At 38.3% G+C, this 25,179-nt stretch overlaps 1 protein-coding gene across 1 annotated transcript; it reads right to left on the reverse strand.

Moving 5' to 3' along the window:
* Positions 1 to 503: 503 nt before the first annotated feature.
* Positions 504 to 25,173, reverse strand: LOC139946044 (proto-oncogene c-Rel-like). Its single transcript, XM_071943633.1, has 11 exons — positions 25,004 to 25,173; positions 16,869 to 17,027; positions 13,414 to 13,574; positions 12,455 to 12,606; positions 11,679 to 11,944; positions 10,963 to 11,058; positions 9,878 to 9,954; positions 8,584 to 8,722; positions 7,980 to 8,060; positions 6,326 to 6,484; positions 504 to 5,449 (listed from the first exon to the last, which is right to left on the reverse strand). The coding sequence occupies exons 1-11, from the start codon at positions 25,017 to 25,019 to the stop codon at positions 4,815 to 4,817; spliced, it is 1,941 nt and encodes a 646-aa protein (XP_071799734.1). The 5' UTR covers positions 25,020 to 25,173; the 3' UTR covers positions 504 to 4,814.
* Between the last annotated feature and the right edge of the window lie 6 nt (positions 25,174 to 25,179).

The following is a 25,179-nucleotide window of genomic DNA, read 5'->3' on the forward strand; positions in this document are numbered from 1 at the left end:
ATACCTTTATGGTAAAAAAACAATTGTTTCAATGATTTCTTTCCACAAAACAACCCTCCAGCTATGAAATGGTACGGCCCTCTGGTGAAAACTCCTTATAAGGAGATTGGCATGTGCGTCGCGCATATCGTGTGATGTGGCCCAGGTGTTCCAGCCATTGCTCTCGACCAATAGCAATGAATAAACTGTCTTATAAGCACAGGTGCAAGCTTGCGTGTCTCGCCCATGTTTAAACACTTTTTACTGGTGTTAAATCATCCGTTTAAACACCCTACGTGATGCCCTCTCGACCAATCAGAATGCCATAAACTGTCTTAGGTATTTATGAATGAATATTACATATCCATCCAAAGCATTCAGGATATGTTCCATAATAATCACCATCTTATGATCGAATCAATTTGCCATGAATTGTTCTCTGTGTAACCATAAAAATGTATAATACATAAATATCACAATGTTGCACATAATAATAAATCAGAACAGGGATTTTTATTAGAGATTTAAAAAAAAAAAAACATTTTTATTCAATTCTTTTTTTTACACAAATTATTAAACATCTGATAATCTGGACTCAAATTCATGAGACTTCTTGCTGCGGAATTCTGCACAAACAGCCCATAGATTCAAGTGCTGTATGGGGTACTGTAAACCCCAGAATTCTTTGGCAAGCAGTGTTTATGAGATTGAGTCTTGTTCACATATTATAAGGGTAGGGCAGGAGCAGTTCGTTCACTGCTAAAAAAATATTTATTTATGTTCGCAAAAAGTCCAACAGCTGCATTGAGTTTATGTTTTGTTTTAGCTGATTATATCAGAAAGATTTTTAAAAAAATAATGCAGCAAAATTTACTTCAAAATTTCAAATACACATTTCTGTGCGACGAAACAATCATAAGAAATCTATTTTTCTTCCTCCCATCTCTTATTAAAAAGAAATCAATTTAATGTCATACTAATGGTGAACTTGTTTTGAATATAAAACACAAACAAACAAACAAACAAACAAACAAACAAACAAACAAACAAACAAACAAACAAACAACAAACAAACTTGTCAAAACTGTCTTCTTTTACACAAATGCATTTCAAACAAACGATTCCAGTTACATTTGTTTTATACAACTTGTTTTTACCCCTACACTGAAGAGTACTAAGCACTGTTTACTCCGTACTTTCCCCAAGTTCCACACAAAATCTAAAGGCAAATGTTACATTGTACCCTCTCTTCAATTGAGTTAGAAATCAACTACAAACATACTGATCGAAAACATACCGAGTTGAAACCAAAGGTTCTTTTCAGAACCACCCCAACTCATTTAGAGATAGTCATTACATGGTGTTACTGCAAACTTTTCTATATCGTATTTCCACCATGCAAAGTTTCAAATCCTACTTACAAAGGCTTAATTTCCAGTAACTCTAAATAAATTTTACACAATGGGTTACATGTGTAATCCCAAAAAGACAATACAGGTATTTAAAAGTCATGATAAGTAATAAATGTGTACTAAATTATTTCTAAAATAAAATAGTACAATAAAATAATCATACTTTTCTTTCCTACCCCGTAACTACAAAGTTTTCAACAACAACAAAAGAGCAGAAAAAAAGAAAAAAGATAAAAAACAAAATAGGTTTGCACAGCAATACTTCACTTTGTATATAATAAGTCAGTGTATACTTTCATGTTGGCTCTTATAAGTTTTATACAATTTATACAACTTTTACATTCCCCCAAAAACTGGAATGTTTCACTTTACAGTGGGTCAATAAACCATTTGCAAGTTAGTTGAATAAATGTTTAGTACAATGACCTGGGCCCAATTTCATGGCTCTGCTTACCGCCGAATTCTGCGCTTACAATCACGATTCCCCGCTTACGTGCGAGCGCCGAATTTCTGCGTTAGCCTTGTAAGCGTAGAATGCCTAGTAACGTAGAGTACGCATGCGCAGAAGCCAAAATTTGCTGCTAACCCGTGAAATCAACTTACCTTAAGCACAGAATTCCCTGCTTCCGTAAGCACCAATTCTGTGCTTACGGTAAGCAGAGCCACGAAATTGGGCCCTGCTTAGTTACAAGTTACTGCATATATTGAGATTCCTCAGACTAAAGAGACAGTTGATATGTCAAAGGGTTCGGGGCAAACTTTTGTAAAGCAACCTCCCGATGAGCAAACCCTGGTACCACTGTCCCATACACATTCATTCAAACTTCTGTGTTGGTGTTCGCTGTCTCTGATGTAACTACCCAAAAGCTTGCCCTGAATCATGCATCAAAGTAAATGTCTCGAATCTGATGAGGAATTCACATTTAAGCGATAACTTGTGACTAAAGCCGTGTTCGCACTTGGTTAATATTTTCCCACCGTCTGCACTTGGATTTATTTGCCTCGGGTAAACTCACCGAGACCGTGGGTAAACCAACCGAGCTGGCCCCCTGCGTAACAATGAATAGTTTGAAAATCTTATTCTTCCAGGACAAAACATGTCAGCTTCTTCGGGTCACGGGCGGATGGGAGATTGAACCAAGTCATCGCGTCCGCATTGAACTTTCTGGCTGGGTTAAACTGACCTGGTCAATCTTCCTGGGCACCTTTGGCTCGGTTAAACTACCCGTTCGGGTCGGGTAAGTTACCTGGGAGGAAAACTTCCTGGGCTGTTCGCAGTGGACTTAAAACGGGTAAGTTACCCATTGGCTTGGTTAGTTTACCCAAATTAAGTCAAATGCGAACAGGGCTGAAGCAAATCATTGTAACATACAGCATTCAAATCTAACTCACAAATAGCATATTTAATAGAGCTGCTAAAGGAATAAAACCTCTGTGTCAGTTAGAACAATTTTGTAGTACGATTTGTTTTTTTTAATGTTACCAGCTGAAACACATTGACCATTTTATGGCTATTGTCTGTGATTTTACTTTTTGTTGAGCAGTTTTAGGAAACTGAGCCTCCTTTCCAGTGTTACAGGCCAATTTTTCATGAAGATGTTTGAAGCTCACAAAAAAATCCTTAGCACTGAATAACTTCGCTTAGCAAAAACAGGTTACCAGCCAAAATACAATGTATTGTATTGTATATTCCTGGTGCCCTGTTTCCTGCTTAGCAGCAGGATTTTCAAAGCCTGTTTTTTTCGCTAAATAAAAGGGTTATGAAATTGGTATTGACTTTTAAAATACAGTCATTCATACAGAATTTCCAGAGAACATGCACACTTTGAGTGGCCCAATATTTTTCTGTGATAACTGTACTTGTCATTTTCTAGCATTTCGTCTGTTGAAAACTATTTTACATACTTACTTTTATAATCAATAAAATAATAACAATCATTGACTTTTAAAATCAATCAACAGGTAAAGGCCGAGTCACACTTCAGCGATTACGAAACGCTAACGATCACGACGCAAAGAGAATGCACTCTATTGATTGAATTGCTCCACACAGAATGCATACACGCTCATTCAACCAATTGAATGCGTTCTCTTTGTGACGTGATCGTTATCGCTGCAGTGTGACTCGAACTTAATAGTTGAACATTTTAGTATTTTTTTTCAACAAGGCAATGTTTCAATATAAAATAGGGTACTGTATTTACAGTCATGCACAACTAAATTTTATACATAATTTACATACAATTTACATAATTAACAATCTCATTCGTTTTTTGTTAAACTATTATCATTGACAGGCTCTTCACATAACAAAACAACAGAAACATGCCTAGCCTACAGAACCCAATTTCATAGAGCTGCTTTTTAAGCACAAAATATTGCTGAACAAATTTCTGCTTAGCAGATATGAGCAGGATACAAGCCACAGATTGTACATGTGACATGGTAGTTTGGCTGGTACCCGTATTCTGTTTAGCATAACTTTGTTGTGCTAAGCTACTTTCAGAGCTTACATATAAATAGCTCTATGAATTTTTTTTTTTCACACACTGTACATGTAAGCAGCTCAATGAAATTGCCATCCCTTACAAAAAAAAGTACCAAGGTTATTTTGCTCTCTGCTAAGTACCTCTGCTAAGACTAAAAATGTTCAACTGAGGGTTAAACACTCAAAAGCCAATGACCGTAGCATGACCCAAACATATTTGTTACCAGTCGCTACCCCCTTCCCACTATTTTAGTTTGGTACAATTTATTTGGTAATTGATGATACATCTCCATGTGAAACAACCAAACGTTGTTAAAAAACATTTGCAATACTCCAAACCGGTTCCAAGAAAACATGTCTAAGAGACACTGTCAATAACTTTATGGGGAACAAGTCTCAAAAATATCACATTCAAACCATAACTTTTGTAAAATGCAACATACTTTGTACCATCTCAGTAAAACTGAAATGAGATCTACTGTACAAATTTTATTTTTTTAAACCTAATCAACTGCCATGCACAAACAATTAATTCTCATCAGAAAAAAAAAGATGTCCACCAAACTGACATTTCTTTTGTAATAAATTCTGAGCAGCATATTTTCCTTTACAGATTGATCAAAGAAGCCAAGGGTCCTTCCCTGAATTTTGTGACAAATTTGAAAAATGTGGTCACCATCCAAAACGTGGCATTGTATCATGCATTATGTAGCATTTTTGCAAATTTTTCAAACAATTTTTTTTAACCGACCTTGGTGCTGACATAGTGCTGTTAAAACCACGGTAATTAAAATTACAAAAATCTTTCTTTCGTACAATCAGAAAAACAATTTTTTAATCTGAAAGTTTATAAAGAATAAAGGCGATACTGGTTTGAATTATCCTTAGACATTAGATGTTCAGGCTACCCCACCCCAAGCTAAAGACGCTTACTTTCACGTGGAGGGGTCATAATCCAACTCCACACTGTTACTATAAGGTATCGACAACGAGTCGTTAATATTCTCAAGCATGCGCTCGTCTGTCGCTGGTTCCCTGATCTCTGGAAACGGATTCACTTGGTTCAGATCAACCTCTGGGATTTCTAAACTCGCGGGGTCAAAGTCCTGCATGCTAGTCAGTAGCTCCATCGCACTAACACCTGAAGACTCCAAATTGGCAAGATTCTCATCACTGAGAAGATGCAGAAGTTGTTCCGGAAAAGTCATAACGGGTTCCGCAGAGGGCTCTTCAGGATCGGTAAAGTGTGTATAATTGACTGGCATGTTTGACGTGTTATCTTCCATCGGACCAGTGGGAAATTGCATCTGGCTTGCCTCGTTGATCAGCATCGCCGTAGGAGTATTTGGAAACGGCAACGCCATGCTAGTGTCTGTTATGGTGGGTAGTCTGAAGGTAAAAGGTTCTCCAGTTGTGACTGTAGCTGCCGGTTCACGCTGTGTCACTGTGCCAAAGGTCGTATTGGAGCTGTGACTGTAGACTGTCGATGACGATGTACCTGCTTCGTTCCCTTGGACCCTTCTGCCTGCGTGTGCATATTCCCGTGGTGGTTGCCTGATATCATGAGAATCTGTAGCCAGAGAACAAGAATAACAACGTTAAAGAATATTCAATTTAATCAGATGTGATGACTGGAGACCACAAGTATTCAACCTTAGGAAACCAAACCCAACGACCAAAAAAGATAATTGTTCAGCACAAAATTATCGGGAAAAAGTAAATGAAAATGTAATGAACATGGCTGCAATTTTTAAATAGTAAGCTGTTTCCTAGAGTGAAACTTTCCCTCTTCATAGCAAATATGTTTGCATAGTAGCACCATGACACAAGCCCTATCCTATGGTGCGTTTACACGGTCATAACCAATAATTGTTTAGTTGAACTTGCCATTGGTTAATCACTGTCCATTGACTGAAACAGTTATTGGTTGCGACTGCGAAAACGCATCCCTGATGTCAAGTTTGAAATAATGTACTGTCATCCTCTGCCTATAGAGTTTGGCTTCAAGATATATCAGAAAACCTGTGGGAAATGTCTTGAGCTTTGTTTTGTGTTTTTTTTTAAAAATTTTGGCAAGAAATTGTGAAGTTCTGTACTCAACTTTGTATGGAAAAACAAGACAATTTACAATACATTACGTACCAGCGTATGGCAGCATTGGAGCTGGCAGATGGCAAAGAAATTAAAAACAAGCATGCAACAATTGCGAGCCTTTAACACTTCTCGACTTAATTTGGATTTGAATAAAGTTAAATTAATGACCCAGAGCAGGACTTGCATCCATGACCTCCGGATTAACGTACAAGCACTCTACCAACTGAACTATCCGCCCTATGTTGGTGGTCTCCCTATTAATCTAAATCATTGTTAAAGGGTGCCAGTCATATTAACTGGACAATCACAGAGTACCCACAAAAAACAGCAAACTCAAAGCGGCTGTACTCACCTGTAGGTTGTTTGTTGTTTATCTTAGTGCGTAATTTCTGTTTTACATTCGGCTCACCCATGCCACGCACAGCCAGAGACATACTTGTAAGCATAGTCTGCTGCTGTGTTGTGGTAAAGGAGCACCCACCATGCAGTGGAACTTGATCACCAGGTTCTCCTATTGGTGGAAGTTCAAGATGGGGTTTTAAAAATGTCAATCTTAACAAATATTTATTCACCCTCGCTATGAATGGACCTTATGCACATTAACAGACCGTATTGAATATCCCCTTTGAAAGTCGCCGTCTTGTAGGGCAAACCGTATGCACGTGTAAACGCGTGCATCAAAGAAACATGCAGCACGCAGCGTGCCCGGTTTGATTTCTGCAGCACCAGCACGCACCCACACACGCACACGCTCAAAGACGCCATGTTGTACGGCAGATACTTGAACGGTGACGTCATATCCAATACGGTCAATAGACCTTTATCACAATGCAGCCATCTTGAATTTCTCCCATTGATATCAATGTTACCAAACAGAGACTGGAAGAACAAGAAATAATAACAATAATAACCAATTCTTATATAGCCTCTTTCACAATAACCGTATCAATGTGCTTTACATTAGTGCCCTGGTCATAGGGCCAATAACATCCCTTTTTTAATGATTCTCAGCTCCCTTTGGAGTATACAACCTGGGCAACAGTTTATATCGCTCCAAAGGCTTTTTCATTCACAATATCAAACTCTACCCTCGCAGGTACCAATTTTTACCCCTGGGTGAAGAGAACCAATTATAGTAAAGAATCTTGCTCAAGGACACAAGTGTCACAAACTAGAATGGTTCTTAATTGCAAGATGATTATTAGCATTCATTATTGTTATTTGATACAAGGAACATGACCAAGATGGAGGCATCATGATAAAGGTCAATCATAGAGTTATATATAAGAACTAGAGAGCGCACTGGCCTAAATACGCGCCCCGGCATGCGCTTATGCCGCCATTTTCTAAGTTGACAAAACTAGCATCTCACAGCGTGTGTTTGTGAGGCCATTTTGTAAGTTGAACAAACAGCATCGCGTGAGCATTCAAAAAAAAAAACCTCAAACGTGTATTTCATATTCAACGCGCGTGCAGAATGACGCGCTTGTCATCTTACGGTCCCGTGGCGTTTGTGCACGAAGCATCACTCATGCGCCCTCTAGTTCTTATATATAACTCTATGAGGTCAATAGAAGCAGTCAAAAGATTGGAGACTGGTCTCTGTCTTTATTCCCAAGGGTAAAGACAGGTAATGGTCTCACATGCCCAATGTTATCAGTGCGACAACTTGCAGTGACATGAAGCTTTTAATTTCTACGTTATGATTGGTCTGCTCTGAAGTGGCGTAGTGTGTCAGATACATACACCAGCAGTAAACTGAACATTCGATTTTCTGCTACTGCATGTGCATAATATTTGTATATCAAATGTAATGTATAAAGAAGGTTGCTCAATGGCCCATATAGATAGTGCATTGTTGCATTTACAATGCATAAGGGTCTATCTTCTTAATGCTGCAAATATTTGTGCCGCCCATTGCCAAAAAACTGTGCGGTACCATCAAATTGGGCCACTGCAGTGAATCCAACACTGAGAGTGATAACAAAAATGGTCAGCATACTTACGCTTTATTTGTGTAGGCTCTCCAAAGAATCTTGTAAAATGTGGTGACTTTTTCCTTCTTTTAGCTTCCACTCCGTCAGCATCTAAGATTACCCACAAAAATGAAATGAATGTACAAAGAAGGTTCAGAAATTATAATTTACCCTCCTACTCGCCATTGATTGAGCTGCGCCACAAACAATTTTCAGATCCAATTTACAAACATCATCATGTACGCTTAATGCCGTTGTCCAGTCTGTTCTGGGTTTAACAACAGTTTAAAAACCTTTGATATATTGCTGTATAGCAATTACATGTAACAATCGCTGTGCCAATGATAAATAAAAAGTGTTTAAGAGGCCACTCATTTGTGTATAATTATTACAAAACACCCAGACATGGTTGTATTGATTTGTTTTTGAAAATTTTTTTTTATACAATTGTTTGCAAAAAATAACATAAAAAAGCAACTTGGTATAGTTTTAGAAACGTGTAAACTATGTTACCATGGGGAACATTGGCAGAATTCAATTCAGGTCATGATCTTTTATTTAATATCTGGCCAGCTGTTTGAGGCTGCTATGGTCACTAAAGGGTTAATTCATTAATCCATTACAATTGGCATACCTTCATCGATTGGTTTGTAGATGAACTCCATTGGCTCACTCATTTCTCCATCGCTAACTCTTTTCAGCTTAAATTGCACTGTGACAGGGCGTTGGATCTGTTGATCTCTGTACTTAGGCGTTCGGCAGACGATGGCAACCTACATGTGACACCAGCAATGAAGAATAATAATTATTATTTTTTTTGTTTACCCATACACCGATGTGTGTTAGCACTGTATACTCAGTACTTTCCTGAGTCCTATTAAAAAATATCACAGGCATATTACTTGGGTGGGATTCGAACCTACGACCCTTGCAATTAATTTTGTTTTTTACCCATACACCGATGTGTGTTAGCACTGTATACTCAGTACTTTCCCCGAGTCCTGTTAAAAAATATCACAGGCATGTTACTTGGGTGGGATTCGAACCTACGACCCTTGCAATTCTAGAGCAGTGTCTTACCAACTAGACTACCGAGGTTGCCCGGTAGCTAGAGGCAGTTCGAATCCTATGTTTTGGCAGCGGGTACCACTGAGTATACAGTGCTAACACACATTGGTGTATGGGTAAAAAAAAAAAAAAAAATTAATATTCTTTATCTCCGATAACATCTATTATAAGAATAATTATGCCAATCACATTAAATATCCTGACGTTTCGAAAGAAACCTGTCTTTCTCGAAAGCTACATAACAAACACAACAAACGAAAGAAAGCAGAGGAAGACTCTGCTAAGGTTGAAACGTCAGGCCATTAACTATTTTGTTTGTATTTATACCATAAATCTTTTTGGTTGGTAAGCAGTTTGCAACAGCTAATTTCGATTTCTCAAATATATTAAACAACAACTATATCAACTGTCTTCCAGTTACCAAGCAATCTCGGTGGACTAGTGGCGAAGGTCAAGGATTCAAATCCCACCAGAGAAATATGCCTGTGTTTTTTTTTTCAGCAGTTGGTAAAGTACTGAGGAAACAGTTCTGTAAACAAATCAGTGTTTGGGTAAAATCATAACAACCCTCACCCCCAGTGCAATTTTCCCCACATCAATTACTCCATGGTAACCCAACACCCAAATGTTTGGAGACGCCTATTGGGATACAACAACAAATTGCCAGACATCTTTGTCTTGCTCCCTGTGTGTCATAGCAAAAATTAATAGGGAATCTCATCACATGTTCCCGACTAATTTGCCTGGATAGACACATCCATAAGCATAGGCTGCCATAGAAAACAACCTTAGCCAAAGCTTACATGGCTTAGGTTGGTTTTTCATTCATTTGAACAAAACAAAACAAAACCCGACTGTACCTGTCTATGAATGTCACTGGGTCCAAATATAGCCTTGCTCTCCCAATCATTGTGAAAGAAGACAACCTGAATGTCATCTGCAGCAGATGACAGGAGAAAAAAAATGAGGATGAAGTCATTCAACTACAATGTTACTACACTACACTGTTCCAAATGTTACACCAAATCCATACTGAAAGTTAAAGGAACACGTTGCCTTGGATCGGACGAGTTGGTCTATAAAAACTGTTTGTTGGAAAGATGTTGTAAAAGTAGTATACAATGATCCACACAAATGTGCCTCGAAATTGCGTGGTTTTCCCCTTACTTTGCAAACTAACACGGTCGGCCATTTGACTCCCATAAATGATTGACCGTGTTAGTCAACGAAGTAGAAGGAAAACCGTGCATTTTCGAGGCATGTTTGTGTGGATCATTGTATTCTACTTTTACAACATCTTTCTACCCAAAAGCATTTTATAAAAAAACGGTTACAACGCTTTTCAAAGACCAACTCGACCGATTCAAGGCAACGTGTTCCTTTAAGTTTCAAACTAATCACATGCATCAAGTCTTGGATACATGTGTGTGTAGCTCAACATTTTCGTTCCACTGGAGTGCTTCTCCAGTTTGGGCGAGTCGCACTCAACTCAAAGGTTCTTATCCCACCTATTCTTAACAACCATTTAAGATTGAGATGGCATTAGCCGACCTTTGAATATGTTTTCTTTTTATCAGTATACCTACATGTCTAAAAACTGGTTCATACTTCCTGCGAATGCGACAGCGATACGAATTGACGCGAATTTGGCGCCAAAACTCTGTTTTCGCTGCGATATTCGCAAGAGAGTTGAGCACAACTCAACTGCTGCGAGTTATCTGTTGCGATTTTGTGACGTCAACATTTGTATCGCATTTGCATTTGCAGAAAGTTCTAACGGGGCTTATTTGGGAATGGGGGGGGGGGGGTGGTGACAATTGGAAGCAATCTCCCTTAACACTAGTCCAATGGCCAAAAGGACCACTTGAACTTCACTCGTAGTCCGGCGGGCTACTTCGGTATTGAAAAGCATCCCTATTTACATGTGATATGAAGTAGGGACTACCTTTTTGAACTTTGTCACACAGAATGAAAATCTCATCACCGCCTTTGACAGATCCGTTGTTCCGATCAACTCGGGATATATTCAACGATGCTCCCTCTGCAGAGATAAAATAAATAAACAGGGTAATTTGAAGAGGGGAAAAATCAATCGACTTCAAACATAGAATTGGCTGCAAAAAAATGACACAGAAGTAACAAGATCATCTCCCAGTACTCTACATGACTTTAAGTGATTGAAAAGCGATACAAAAAAACTACACAGAAGTACAAGATCATCTCCCAGTAGTCTACATGACTTTAAGTGATTGAAAGGCCTAAATTTAAAAAAAAGTTCAATGTAAACCTTCATCTTTATCAACTTGATACATCCCTTCCCAAGGTGAAACATTGACTTGGTTGTGATCTCTGGTTATATGGCAGTCTCTGGTTGAATGCTTCTAACTGACCCCCCCCCCCCCAACCCCCCAAAAAAAACCTGGAAGAGCGCCGGCGTGTTCTTTCAAAAGATCAAAGGTTCAAATCCTGTTCCAGTAAATGTCCCAGTAAATGTTTCAGTAAATCAGTTTCCTTTGTGTTTTATTTCTTGTAACTTTTGTAAATGGTACTATGTCATTCCAATTATATTTATTTATTTCTATACTTCATGAAAACAGTACAAATAGTGTTTTTTTTAAGGAATAACCAAACCACGAAGCTATTTAACACATAACCACTCACTTTTATCAAATATTGGTTGGGACACCTGCGGTGAAAGTGGTACTGTAAACTGTCCTGGGTGTTGGGCATCAGGCAGGAATGCTTGGAAGCACAGACACACGACGTTCATCTCGTAGTCTTGCCCCCGGGCGGTCGTGCTCCGACTGCTGCCACCTCTTGGCATTGCTTTGAACTGATCGAAGGGATCCACGCCGAGTATCTGCCTGGACTCCAGGGCAGAGGGAATGTCTTTCTTTTTAGCACACTGTATTCCAAGATTTGGAAAACTGCAACAGAAGGGAACATGACAATCAATAATTTGTTTTATATAACTCACACATAGATAGTTTGTCATTTGATTGGTGAAACATGCAACATACGGGACTGCCAACATTAGGGTTAGATAGTCCAGACCTGCACTTTAATCTGAAGGTCGCAGGTTCTAATTCGGCTCTAGTACAATTTGTATTGTACAGCCCAAGTCCTGTACTTTCCCGAGTCCTGTGAAAAAAAATCACAGGCATTTTACTCGAGTGGGATTCGAACCCACGACCCTTGCAATTCTAGAGCAGTGTCATACCAACTAGACCACCGAGATTGCCCGGTAGCTGGAGGCAGTTTGAATCCTATGTATTAGCAGCGGGTACTGCAAACGATTTAATAGATGTTCAAAAAAAATTAATATTCTTTATCCCCGATGCAATTTTAACATCTAATAAATCAGTTGCGATTCGTTTGTGCAAGTGGAACGCACCCCTGACTGCCAAATGATTCCTGATTCTACTTTACACACTCACCTGAATACCATCTTGTCATTCGGTTCCACAATCTTGGAGCACAAACCGTTCTCGCAGAGTTTGCCAACGAGACCATTTGGATGAAGCTGGTGTGGAGTGTTTCTTGTCACTAGTGATACCACAAGCTTGACTCTCCCCTTGTACCCATGTATCTGTTAAAAGACACACAAATTAAGTTGCTTGTTTAGCCATGCAAGACAAAGGTTGATTAAGTTTTGCATATATAGATATATACACAATGAACTCTTTGGTCACAATCAATGTACAATATTATGTTTGCTTTACCAGTTTACCCATGTATATAAATAGGGTCATTCTCTGTCAAATGATCCCCTTAACTGGGATTTTAAACCCTACCCTCTTCTTGGTATGAACTTACGGTGAAAAATTACCCCCATGCTTTTCCATAATATCACCAAATAAGAAACATAATATTCTTTGCTTTTTTTTCAAACTCTTCTAAAAGTTGCCATACTTAAAGCAAATGTGATATAACATCGATGGACTTTACAATACATTTGATTTTAAAGTCAAATCCTGACATTGATCAAAGAAGAAGAAGAAGTTATTATACTCATATGTTGAGTATAGGATTTGAACTGCCTCTAGCTACCGGGAAATCTCGGTAGTCTAGCTGGTAAGACACTGCTCTAGAAATGCAAGGGTCCTTGGTTCGAAACCCACCCAAGTAACAATGCCTGTGATATTTTTCACAGGACTCGGGAAAGTACTGAGTATACAGTGGTAACACTCATCAGTGTATGGGTACAAAAAACAAACAAAAATTAATGTTGAATATACTTGATATTGAGTATCTGATATATCGTTTACTGAACAAACCAGACATTGATGGACCGTTGATCGTTCTATACATTTGCTTACAACAAAACAAGTCAAAGCCAGACATTGACCAAACGCAGCGAGCCAATGGCTGATTCACTTTTAAACACATTGTGTACCTTAACGGTTGGATAGATCTTCCTATCATTGGACCTGTCTGCCAGTAAGCTGCCTGCTGAACGTCCCTCACACTCATAGCGGAATCGCAAATCTCTCTGCTTGGGCTGTTCAGTTATCTCCAGTGATGGCTCTATGGTGTCGTTTTTAAGTAGCATCGCTTCTGTTGAAATAGAGTGAATATAGATGCCTTATATTTGTTAGTATAATCAGAACTTCATGTACCCATTGTATAGTTCATGTACACACAGGCCTCAAAATTACTCACAGCACCAACAGCCAACAGCGGTGGTGCCCTGCGCTTTTACTGTGGTGCCCTGTGCATGGTTCCAGTACAAATTTACCTTTTCCTCGTAGAGGTGCCTCTTACCTTAAAGGAAATTGCTGTGCCCCTTCAAGAGTGAAGTTCAAGGCCTGTACACATGTGTACTAGGCCTGGACGAATTATTCGAATATCCGGTTAATGGCGAATAGGTTTTCCTATCCGTAACCGCGAATGCCTTTTTTTTTTATAACCGGATATCCGCATAGGGCGCGAATACCTATTTATAAACCGGATAGTTCTGTAATTACAACCAAGTAACCGGATATTCTTTAATATCCGAATATCCGCGGACGTCGGGCGACAACTGATATGAATGTTTTGTCTGAATCCTTATGAAACTTCTATTAAGACAGCATAAAACAGCATAAATTAAGTATTTAACTATGCTCACCTCAGTGAAGAGTTAAAACAATGACATTTCCGACGTATTTTGTTCAAAGATTACAAAAGTTTTCCTTCACGGAAGAGTCAATCACGATCAAAAGAAAAAGCAAATCGCCATCTTTAAATTAGATCCGGTCATTTTTATGAATGAACCGAGTGACACCAAGACACTGTCTAAAACTAATATCATTACGCCCATAAGATCTCATTCACAAACGAACAGCGCCCTCTCGCGGCAAAAAAACTATTCAAATATTCGGTTAATTTCGGATAGTTGGCCAGCAGTATCCGAATAACAAAATTTCACTATTCGCCCAGCACTAATGTGTACAACTCCAAAATACGTACTGTGCATCCACCGAGTGTATGTACTTGTATGTGATACGCAAGAAACGATTTCATCCAGCAATTTTGCGCAGGAACAAATTTCGACTGAACTTATTTTGTGCACACTAAATGCCAATAATATGGAGCAGCACTTTGTCATTTTAATGGTACATTATTGCTCAAGGAAAATCATTCGATGGTACAACATCAGGCCTTGAACTTCTCTCTTGAAGGGACACATAAATTTTCCTCTCGTAAGGGGCTCTTCTATGGGGAAAATGTCAGGGCACCACAGCAAAAGCACAGAGCACTACGGCAATTGCTGTGGTAGCCTGTTTAGTGAAGTTACACGTACATTGTATCTGGGTGTAGTTAAGACCTGCACTAGTCCAATCAGCATGCTTTAACCCATACCCCAATGAGGAGATAAATGGTCCCCAAGACCAAACCGGTAGTCTGCAGTGCACTTCCACACGTCAGAATCCAATAACAATTCAACCCAGGCAGGTGTTTCCGAGAATTTCAAAAAGGCTGTCTCGCCACAACAATGCATCATTGTCGAAACTCCAGCAAACCTATTTATTGAATATTTCCTTAGAATTATACGAATATTGGGTACAATCAGACATTCTCAAGGCGAGCATGCACTGATAATGGGAAAAATGATTTTTCTATTTTTGTACTTTCTTTAGTTAAGGGGCAGTTAACTGATACAGAGCCTTGGAAGCGGCAGCCTGGGAACGCCTTAAGGGGATGCAACTTTTTTTCATTTCAAACATCTAGTTAAAAACCACAAGGGTAACTGACTGGTCGCCCCCCTCACTCTGCCAGTGCATTGTGTAATGCACGTAAACAAACCCAGTCCATGTACACTTCTCTTTAAGAGAAGGGGTTTGCCCAAGTGTTTCTTGCAGTGGCTGCCGAGTGCACCGCAGCACCTTGTAACCCTTAAGATGCTACATGAATCATTCTCATCAATCATAAAAACAAAAGCACTGTCGTAAAAGATGTCTCCCTATTCAAGTGGCTTGAGCACCCTATTTGTTGATAATGCGCAACATAAGACTACATTATTATTATTTTATTATTACCAAGACCCAACACCATTATATGGTAATTCAACACCCAAACTGCTGAACTCCGATAATGATGATACATGTACACGTGTATGCCTGATCCAATGTATCAGATTGCATGGTGCAGCACAAATTAACAGATTCGAACAAATCACAAACGGTTTACATGGTTTAACAACGATGAATTCCGGAATAATGGTCCAAATTAAACTGTACACGTCTTGATTACTTCAAATGGAACAATTCATCTAAACTTTAAAAAATCCTTCGACCAAAAAAACAATATAATCAAGTAAGTGTACTACATGTATGTCCCATGTCAATACCCCCCCCCATTTTTTATATCATTTTGTTTACAATGCACTTCCACCTAAACGGAAGTGTAAGAAGTTTATCAGGATTTGGGAGGTTTTTCTGTTAACCTGTTACTTTCCAATTGAAAGACACAAGAGCTTGAGTGATTGTCTAGTTGTCAGTTTAAAACAGACCCAACAAAAGTCACTTGCCTTAGGGCCTGGGGCCCAGTGAAAATATTGAGCCCAGATAAATGTTCACAAAAAAATCCCTTTGCAAACACAGACCTGGCATCTGTCAGAGAATATGAAATGTATACTAGTGGGCAATTCCATTGGGGAATCCAGGGGTGGATTTCACAAAGAGTTAGGACTAGTCTTATCTCAAGTTAGGACCAGTTACTCGCCCAAACTTAGGACTATCAATGCAATTTGTATATCTCCTAGGAGGACTAGTCCTTACTCTTTGTGAAATCGACCCCAGGTAATAAACTGCATGCAGGGTCATGGAGGCAATTGCCTATTGTTGCCTCTGTAAAGTATCAGTCAGAAAACATGACCATCAAATATCATGACAAACTCAGTGGTTACTGGGCCTGATTTCATGAAACGCTAGGATTAATCCCATCCAGAGTTAGGACGAGTAACCCGTCCTGACTTAGGATGGGTTCAATGCGTCCTGTGTCTTCAGATATGGAAATTCACTCATTCTACATGTAAGTCCTAAGATAAATCCTAAAACAGGAAGAGTTTGGTGAAATTGACAGCTGGGCCTTTATCTCAACACTTTAAATGGACCAGATTTTTTTTAGAACCAGAACTTGTTTGAATTTAAAGCACTAAGACTAGAATTACCTTGCATAGATCCGTTGTGCATTCTAAAATAAATATTGTGAAATTGTTTTACTTATTTCTAAAAAACTACAGCACCTCAGTCAAGTAATATTTGAAGGGAAGCTTTCTATCATAAACCATGTATTAGTTTAATGTCAATCTGTGGCTGTTTGTGTTTTGTTTCGTACAAAAAATACCCTAAAAATCTTAAAACCTACCCAGTGCTCTGTCCATTTCTGAAGGGTCGTTGGTGGCTCCCCGATTACTGGTGCTTGGTAGGTTAGTCCTGTGTGCCAGTAAGCCTGGCTCCACGTTATCAAGACTGAAGCTGTTTGAACTCTCTATACTCCTCATTGGGTCATCCTGAAAGTCTTGTCCTAAACCGATAAAACATTCATCGAAAATTTAATCATTCATCGAAAATTTAATGATAACGATAACAAACGAAAATTAGTATTAAATTGCTAAATGCAGAAAAGACAGTAACTGGCCTGACGTTTCGACCCTAGCAGAGCCTTTCTTGAAAGCTAAATGGCAACACAACAAACATAATAGGCCCTACTTAGTTGTAATTGTTGTGTTGTAACACGTGTAATGTCCACGAAGCAAGCTATGCAACAACCATCCCCAACAACCTCCTGTCCAGCAATCAGTCTTTCCCATATGCGTATGATAACTGATTAGTCTACTTTTCACATTTGTTTTTGCGCATTCTACTATATCACATACCATTCTGACATGAATTTATTTTTTTCTGAACAGATTGTATTTAATTTATAATACACTCCGACATGTGTACATTTTTGTATTGCAATCTTAATGATCCCGTAACATTCAACCAAGTGTGCATCCTCCAACTTGCACACAACTTTATGTACTCAAGGTCTTTTTTTCAGATGAACAAAGTCTAAAGTTGCACACATTCACATATACACATTATATGAACAGTTCCTACAATCAGCACATGAAAATTGCCTAGAGTCCGCACATTACAGCATATGAAATGTACACAGTCTGCAATAACAGCACATGATCAAGTCCCACACTCAGTAGGATGTACACGTGTACAGTACATATGGTACATAGTTCTCAATGGAGGCATCTACTTGTATGGAACGTACATGGATGTACTGACATACATTGCACAATGCAGCAACATTATTATGTACAGTTCATGTTCATAACAACAATTTGTACCATGATTGTACACACAAATGGGCCCGTTCACATCATGTCAAGTGCAATTCGTATGTATCCAAGGAGACATGATAGGTTTCGGCATTGGTTCATGTTTACACTGCTGAACAATGCAACCCTGGATTCGAAATACCAACTGAATGATGATTTGTTATTATTTCTTTTGACAAACCCACCATTTTCAAGAACTTTTTTGATTATTCTGAATGGCCCCTAATGGTTCTTTGCCCACTGTATCTGCAGTCGATTTCACAAAGACTTAGGGACTAGGTCTAAGAGATATCAAAAACGTACAGCTTGTCCTAAGTTAAGACTAGTTACTCGTCCTAACTCGAGATAGGACTAGTCTTACTCTTTGTGAAATCCACCCCAGGACTTAAAAAATTAATAGTACCTTTTACCGAATAAATACATTTTCTTTTAGTCTGTAAAATTGAGACCTAAAATCAGCAGATACCTCAACAAATTGGTCTCAAGAACAGTCTTGATACTCATACTGAGCCCAGTCTCGAAAAGAGGCCGATCTACACGTAGCCCAACATTGTATGGGTCCCCTCTAATATGCCAGGGTTAAAGGTTAGGATTGGGAACGTACTGCTGCAGGGGGTAACAGAACAAAGGGTGTATCTGTGAGTAACCATAGAGATGTAACCAGCCTACTTAGTAGCCTGGGTGAAATTCCATGCCTGCTTACACATTCTGCACAATTGTTACTCTTAAAACGCACTGAACACTGTTGGTAATTACTCAAAATAATTGTTAGCATCAACACTTTTGGTATTTATAAGCAATGGAGAGCTGTTGATAGTATTAAACATTGTGAGAAATGGCTCCCTCTGAAGTAACGTAGTTTTCGAGAAAGAAGTAATCCCACTAAAATATTTGAATTTTATTTTGAGACCTCAGAATTAGATTTTGATCAAGCATCTGAAAACACATAACTTTGTGTAACAAAAGTGTTTTTTCTTTCATTATTATCCCGCAACTTCGACGACCAATTAGGCCCAAGTTAAAACTTTCACAAGTTTGTTATTTTGTGCATGTTGAGATACACCAAGTGAGAAGATTGGTCTTTTTTACAAAAACAAATGGTGTCTAGTGTCTTTAACACAAAAGTTAGTATTTTCGAGGAAGCTTTACACATGTTTACCATTCATGATTCATTTTTCTCCAACCAGTAAAGTATTCACTACCTAAACTTACAATACACAATGAGCATCACTGCCTGCACCCATGTGCATTGGGAGTGGAATGAGAGTACTACACACGAGCTGTGTTACAAGAGAAGTGTAAACAACAAGGTTTTGGATAGCACCTGTTCACTAATTACATGTTTATTTTTTTTGGAGCCAAATGTACTGAAAATAGATAAAGATTCAGGCAAGTTTTGCGCATTTAAACATTTTTTCCCCGTTTTTTGTATGATTTTTCCCGTCAAGGGAACTCAGCAAACTACCATACGGGGGATGCACACAAGCTGGCAACAAACATTGGTTCATCGCTACATGAATATGAATTGCACAAATCAAGAAATTGTGATTCAGTAACTTTGACGACAATACTTGGTGAAATCACCTGTAGAAACATTTTATCTTCTAGATTCTTTCACTGGTCATTGAACTTACAAAACTTCATATGGAGGGTTGATTAATTTGGAAAAAAAATGGAATAAACATTTCCCAACAACAAGGAAAGTGTTCGATTTTTGTGTGATTTCAACACAGGATGTGAATGACAACTTGTTGTGCGCCCTTACACTGTGTAGTAAACCTACGTGTGTACATGTATATGTACAAGCATGTATAACAATTGACATATATATTGTGTATTGTGTCACAGCATTTAACAAAAGCCACTTCACCTTCTGTACCTTCTGTGCGAATTCAAGGCAATTGTGTACATATTAGGTGGTGTAACGATCAAGGTTTTCACTGGTACGTTATATATTGAACCTTAATATAAACAATCCTCTTTCACGTTATGTTGCGTCAAATTTTTACAAAAACAAACCAAAATAAAAATGGCAGATTTTTACCTGGAAAAAGAAGTAAAATTGTGCACATTTTATATACGTGGATACAAAGGCACTTAATGTGTGCTAAAACAAAATGTAAATTTCCAGGGGAAAATCAAAAACAGAAAATGATCCATGAGGTATGAAGTTCCCAGATGCCTTCAGGTTGTGTTACTTCAATCTCAATTATTTTGGAAATTAGAGCCTGATTATAATACTAGTGATACTCGATAGTAGTGATACTGTGTGTGATTAATAGTGACCTTACATTGTGAGCTATCACATGTAAAACCTTATTGAGAAAGTGTACTTTAGGACCTTTTTCTTGTGCAAATGCAGGACGCAGCAGTAGATTTTATTTGGTCCACAACATGTAGAAAACTGCTGTAAATATCAGGTTTGCCGTTGACTTGTTTGATGCATTAACGCGAGTTCAGTGTTCAGTTACTAACTGCAGGGCTGTATGCTTCGTTTTTGAAAGGGCAAGGGCACCAAGGCATTTTCTTTTTGATAAAGGGCACCCTATGATTAAATTGCAAATTTGTACTGGAGCATTTCAAGGGCACCAAGGCAGAGACCAGTGGACACGGAGGCAATCGCCTTCGTTGCCTCCGTGAAGTATCAGGCCTGTAACTGGGTGTGGTAGGTCAGTCTAAACACTACCCCAGGTTGTGACGAAGTCAAGGGTATAAATGTCCCATACCAGAAACCATTGAGAACAAATTTACAGCCTAATTTGGTGTTCGGGTATTGAACCCGAACACCTCTTATTTTTGTTCGTTTTTTTTTAATTCTTCTTCTTCTTCTTCTCAGCGTCCCTTGTCCGCTAACAAAAGCGCCTTTCCCAAATTCGTATGAACTTGAAACTTCACACATAGTTAGCGATTAATTAGGAGAAGAAACCGTGTGAGTTACGTCATGATGACGTCATAAATTCTTGAGTTATGAATATTCAAAGTTTATTAATTCAAAAAATCATAACTTTTGACCTACATGAGGGATTCTTACAATCGAAACATCATCTGAATCGTCATTGAAAACTCCGTAAACGCCCCACAGACATGACCCCATTTTGATGTTGTCTTCCAGCTCAAAAGAGAGGTTGAAAATTTCAAAATTCACGTCTAAAGAACAACGTAAATCCCCATTGGTATGTGCATAAACATTGCACGTAGGCATACACACAACGTGTAGTGTATTAGCGGTGCAGCAGAGCACGCTCCAGTGATCATCCATTCTGCTTATTAGCGGCGATTGTCCGCTAAAAAAATCACACTTCCCAAGCACATATAAAGTTGAAACTTCACACATAGTTAGATATGTATAAGGAGAAGAAACCGTTTGAGTTATGTCACGATGACGTCATCAATTCTTGAGTTATGAATTTTCAAAGTTTATTATTTCAAAAAATCATAACTTTTGATCTACATGATGGGTTGTTACAATCGACACATCATGGGAAAGTTCGTTAAAAACTCCGTAAATGCCTCGCAGACGTGATCCCATTTTGATCTCGTCTTCTGGTTCAAAATCGAGTTTGAAAATTCACAATTTCTTGTATAAAGAACTACGAAATTTCCCCATTGGTTGTGCGTAACACTTGTGGCGTACACGTGTAGTGTATTAGGCAAAATTTATTTGGTGGCATGCTGCCAAGTTTGTTGTACTCTGTGCCATAGCGTGATATGCATAGAGCTATATAGCTATGCAGAATGCTGCGAAAACGATGTCATTTCAATCTTCAGCGTCAAATTGTTCAAATGTTACCCTTCTGATGGCTTAGTGGTCAATGTGGAATTGAAGACGAAGTTTCGCTGAGATGGCCACCTACTTCAGTGATTCATGGGACTTTTAATTATGTGAGAAAACAACAGTACAAAATGACGAACATTGGTCATGTTTTGGTTAAACACCGAGAAGAAAAGATACGTTACATCGATCGACCACTCCCCCCGGGTGAAGGGCGTTTTGGGCCCACGGAATTCACGTCAGTATTACGATATCTATTACTTCTTGAACTTAGCATAATCATCAATTGTTTTGATTATTTGTTAAAACAACTATCCAAGTTATTTTGAGTTAAATATTTTGAAGAAAAAAAATCTCTGAAATAACATAAGCCCTTTCAAACTTTCTCTAGTAGGAAAGGACGTTACGTAACCTAATCTATTTCTACCTCCATGTACAGACATGGATGTTACAATACAAAACATTCAAAGAAAACAGAATGGTTAAAGCATAAGGCCCAAGCAATTAGGAGTGGTCTTGCTAAAATAAACTGCCGGATTAAACAAAACTTTAGTACAAACAAATCAATAAAACAATCCAGATTTTCATCTTCTTCTTCTCTTCGTCCCTTGACCTCGAACAAAAGCACACTCGTATGAACTTGAAACTTCGCACATAGTTAGATATGCATTAGGAGTGGAATAATGTGTTAGTTAGGTCATGATGACGTCATCCATACTTGAGTAATAAAAATTCAAATTATTATTTCAAAAAATCATTATTTTTGATTCTCTTTTTTTTTTTTTTACTTCTTTTTTAAAATATTATCAATAGAGCGCGAAAAAGCTTCATGAAGAACAGTCTTCGTTCAAGGCGGTTAAAACATACATGCCCCTTACAGTCTTTTCTTCAGTCGTCAGTTAATATTTCCCAAGTTCATATTTCCTAAACTACATAAGCTATTTTGACAATCTGTACATCATATGAAAGGGCTTTACGTACTTGACAGAGATGGATATGTTGGTGAACTTTCGTTGACCTTTTGACCTGTTTAAACGGGAAGTGACTGTGAAATGATTTGAAAGGGCGTGGTTTATTGTCTTTTAGGTCAAAATAAACATCCTTTGATGTTTTACCATCACACCATACAAGTCTGGAAAAGGTCTGGTTTAAAACAAATATTACCGATGACGTCACCAAACATACACTTTTACTAGATGACGTAATCATGTGGTTTTGACAGTTTTTATAATTTGAATCATTTATTACAAATCTTGAGCAAGGTGTAATATTTGTTTTTTAATCCAGGCTTTTACTCCCGGAAACCGAACACCTTGAGTTTGTTCACAAACTCTCAATCTCTAGTTTTTTTCATATTTTTACCTAATTGAGGAAGCTGAACTTTTACACACAGGTAATACTATAATGCCGTTTATTATGCTTTTCCAATGTATGTGTTTTTGTTCTAAGTTAAATTCCTTTCCGTATGACTTATTCATTAACTGTAACTTGTTTTTTTATAATATTGTTACCCTCCCCTGGGTTATGGGGTGTGTTCCAGTTTGGAACAAAATATAATACAATACAATACAATACAATACAATACAATACAATACAATTATTATTATTATTATATTGTAGCCCGAACTATCGGACGGGTGAGTTGAAAATTTGATTTTTATCCTTGATGACATTATTTTGTGAAAATAAAATTGAAATTGACGTCTCCGATTGACACGTCCTGAATTGACTTGCTTGTAAAACACTTTCTTGCATTAATCACTAATGCCCTCTAGTGGTGGGTGGAGTTGTAACAGCCCTTTTTTTGACGTTGCGCAAACTGAATTTGTTTTCTTGGGCAAACTTGTTTTACTTCTTGCTTTGTTTTTAGCGCGCACGCAAATTAAAAAAGGTACTTTTGGGCCCAACATAATGCCAATTGCTGTGCCATACTTTACTCCAAGCCAAGCATAAATGAGCTCACACTATCAATTGGTACATGATGAACACATCGCCAGTGCAGTACACAGACTTATTTTTGAAAATCATTTTATCCATGGATTATTTATCTCTTGTGAACTCATCCAAAATGTAGTTAGTAAGGAAGTTTTTGTTTGCATTGTAACTGGGGCGCTGTACTTCTTTTTTCAAAGATTTGTCATTATCGGTCATACTAATAGTAATACGTGGCACGACTGACTATGGTTCTACGTTCTACGTTCTACGGGTGACAGTGCAGCCAGTGGCACTGACTGTGACTACTTCTAGGAAAGGGGTCTCATATTTAGGGCCTCCTTAACGCTATTCGTTTTTCAAATCAGTGTTGATGGGTGAAAGTTTTACGACCGTTAACCAGCCAGAACTGAAGTCTCCTGTGTACTGTACACCTAAAGCTTTCCCCACCCTACTCAATATACATTCATAATGCTTGTATTTCCTTTTTGTTGAGTGAAATTAAAAAAACATCGTCAAAAAATACAATTTTCTGCTTGGTACTCACTGTTGTTTTCCTGCTGCATCGCAAGTTTTTTGACTTCTTAATAATGCTCAACGCTTTATCTTTTGGTCACTCGACCACCAAGCACTGTACACCAGCCTACTCGCCGAACTGCCAAGCCCAACCGAGTTGGACTAAACCATTCTGTGAAAGGGGTGTTACAAACCCGTGTGGCAAAAAACGTGCGATGCGGCAGAAAAACAACAGTGAGTACCAAGCAGAAAATTGTATTTTTTGACGATGTTTTTTAAATTTTATTGAATAGGGTGGGGAAAGCTTTAGGTGTACAGTACACAGGAAACTTCAGTTCTGGCTGGCTAACGGTCGTAAAACTTTCACCCATCAACGCTGATTTGAAAAACATATAGCGTTTAGGAGGTCCTAAATATGAGACCCCTATATAAGGCTCACAGGGGAGCCTTATATAGTTTCTAGAAGTAGACGGTGACGTCCTACTACAATAACAAAGGCTATCTATAAATTAACACTCCAGAAAAATGTTTGGTAGCAGACATTTACAAAATAATTATTTATATTATTATTATTATCACACTTTTACTTTAACTAAGTTAAAAGTAGGCCTACTTTAATCTTAAAGAACAGAACATTGTCAGGATTGTTAAAATTATCAAATTACTTTTAATTAATTTTAAGTTAAATTTTTCTGAATGATGATAACCAACAATTTGGTGAAACAAGAAAATACAGGTTGCTTCAGCACCCTTCCCTCAAAACAATAATAGCACTAGCACTGTAGCAGGCCCCACATGTGCTTATTTTATACTCACAGTCACGTCTGTTTGTGTACGCTACGCGCGGCCCGAGCTGACGTTTATCAAAAATACTGTGGTCGTGCACGTACACAAATCGTGCGTAGAAAAAGGGCATACGCAGCGGAAAACAAAACGTTATCTTACCTCTTCCAGCACTCATGGTGAGAGAGGTGCACAGTGGATTCTACTGGAGTACTGTTAGTAGAAGTTACTAGATGAATAACACAGGTGACTCAAAAACGGCCGTTCTATTTTTACGTCTTTTTACTCAATCGTGGTGAGCTAATCGTGGAAAACATCGGTACTTCCCCATTCTTAAT

The sequence above is a fragment of the Asterias amurensis genome, chromosome 1, assembly GCF_032118995.1.
Source record: "Asterias amurensis chromosome 1, ASM3211899v1".
NCBI lineage: Eukaryota > Metazoa > Echinodermata > Asteroidea > Forcipulatida > Asteriidae > Asterias > Asterias amurensis.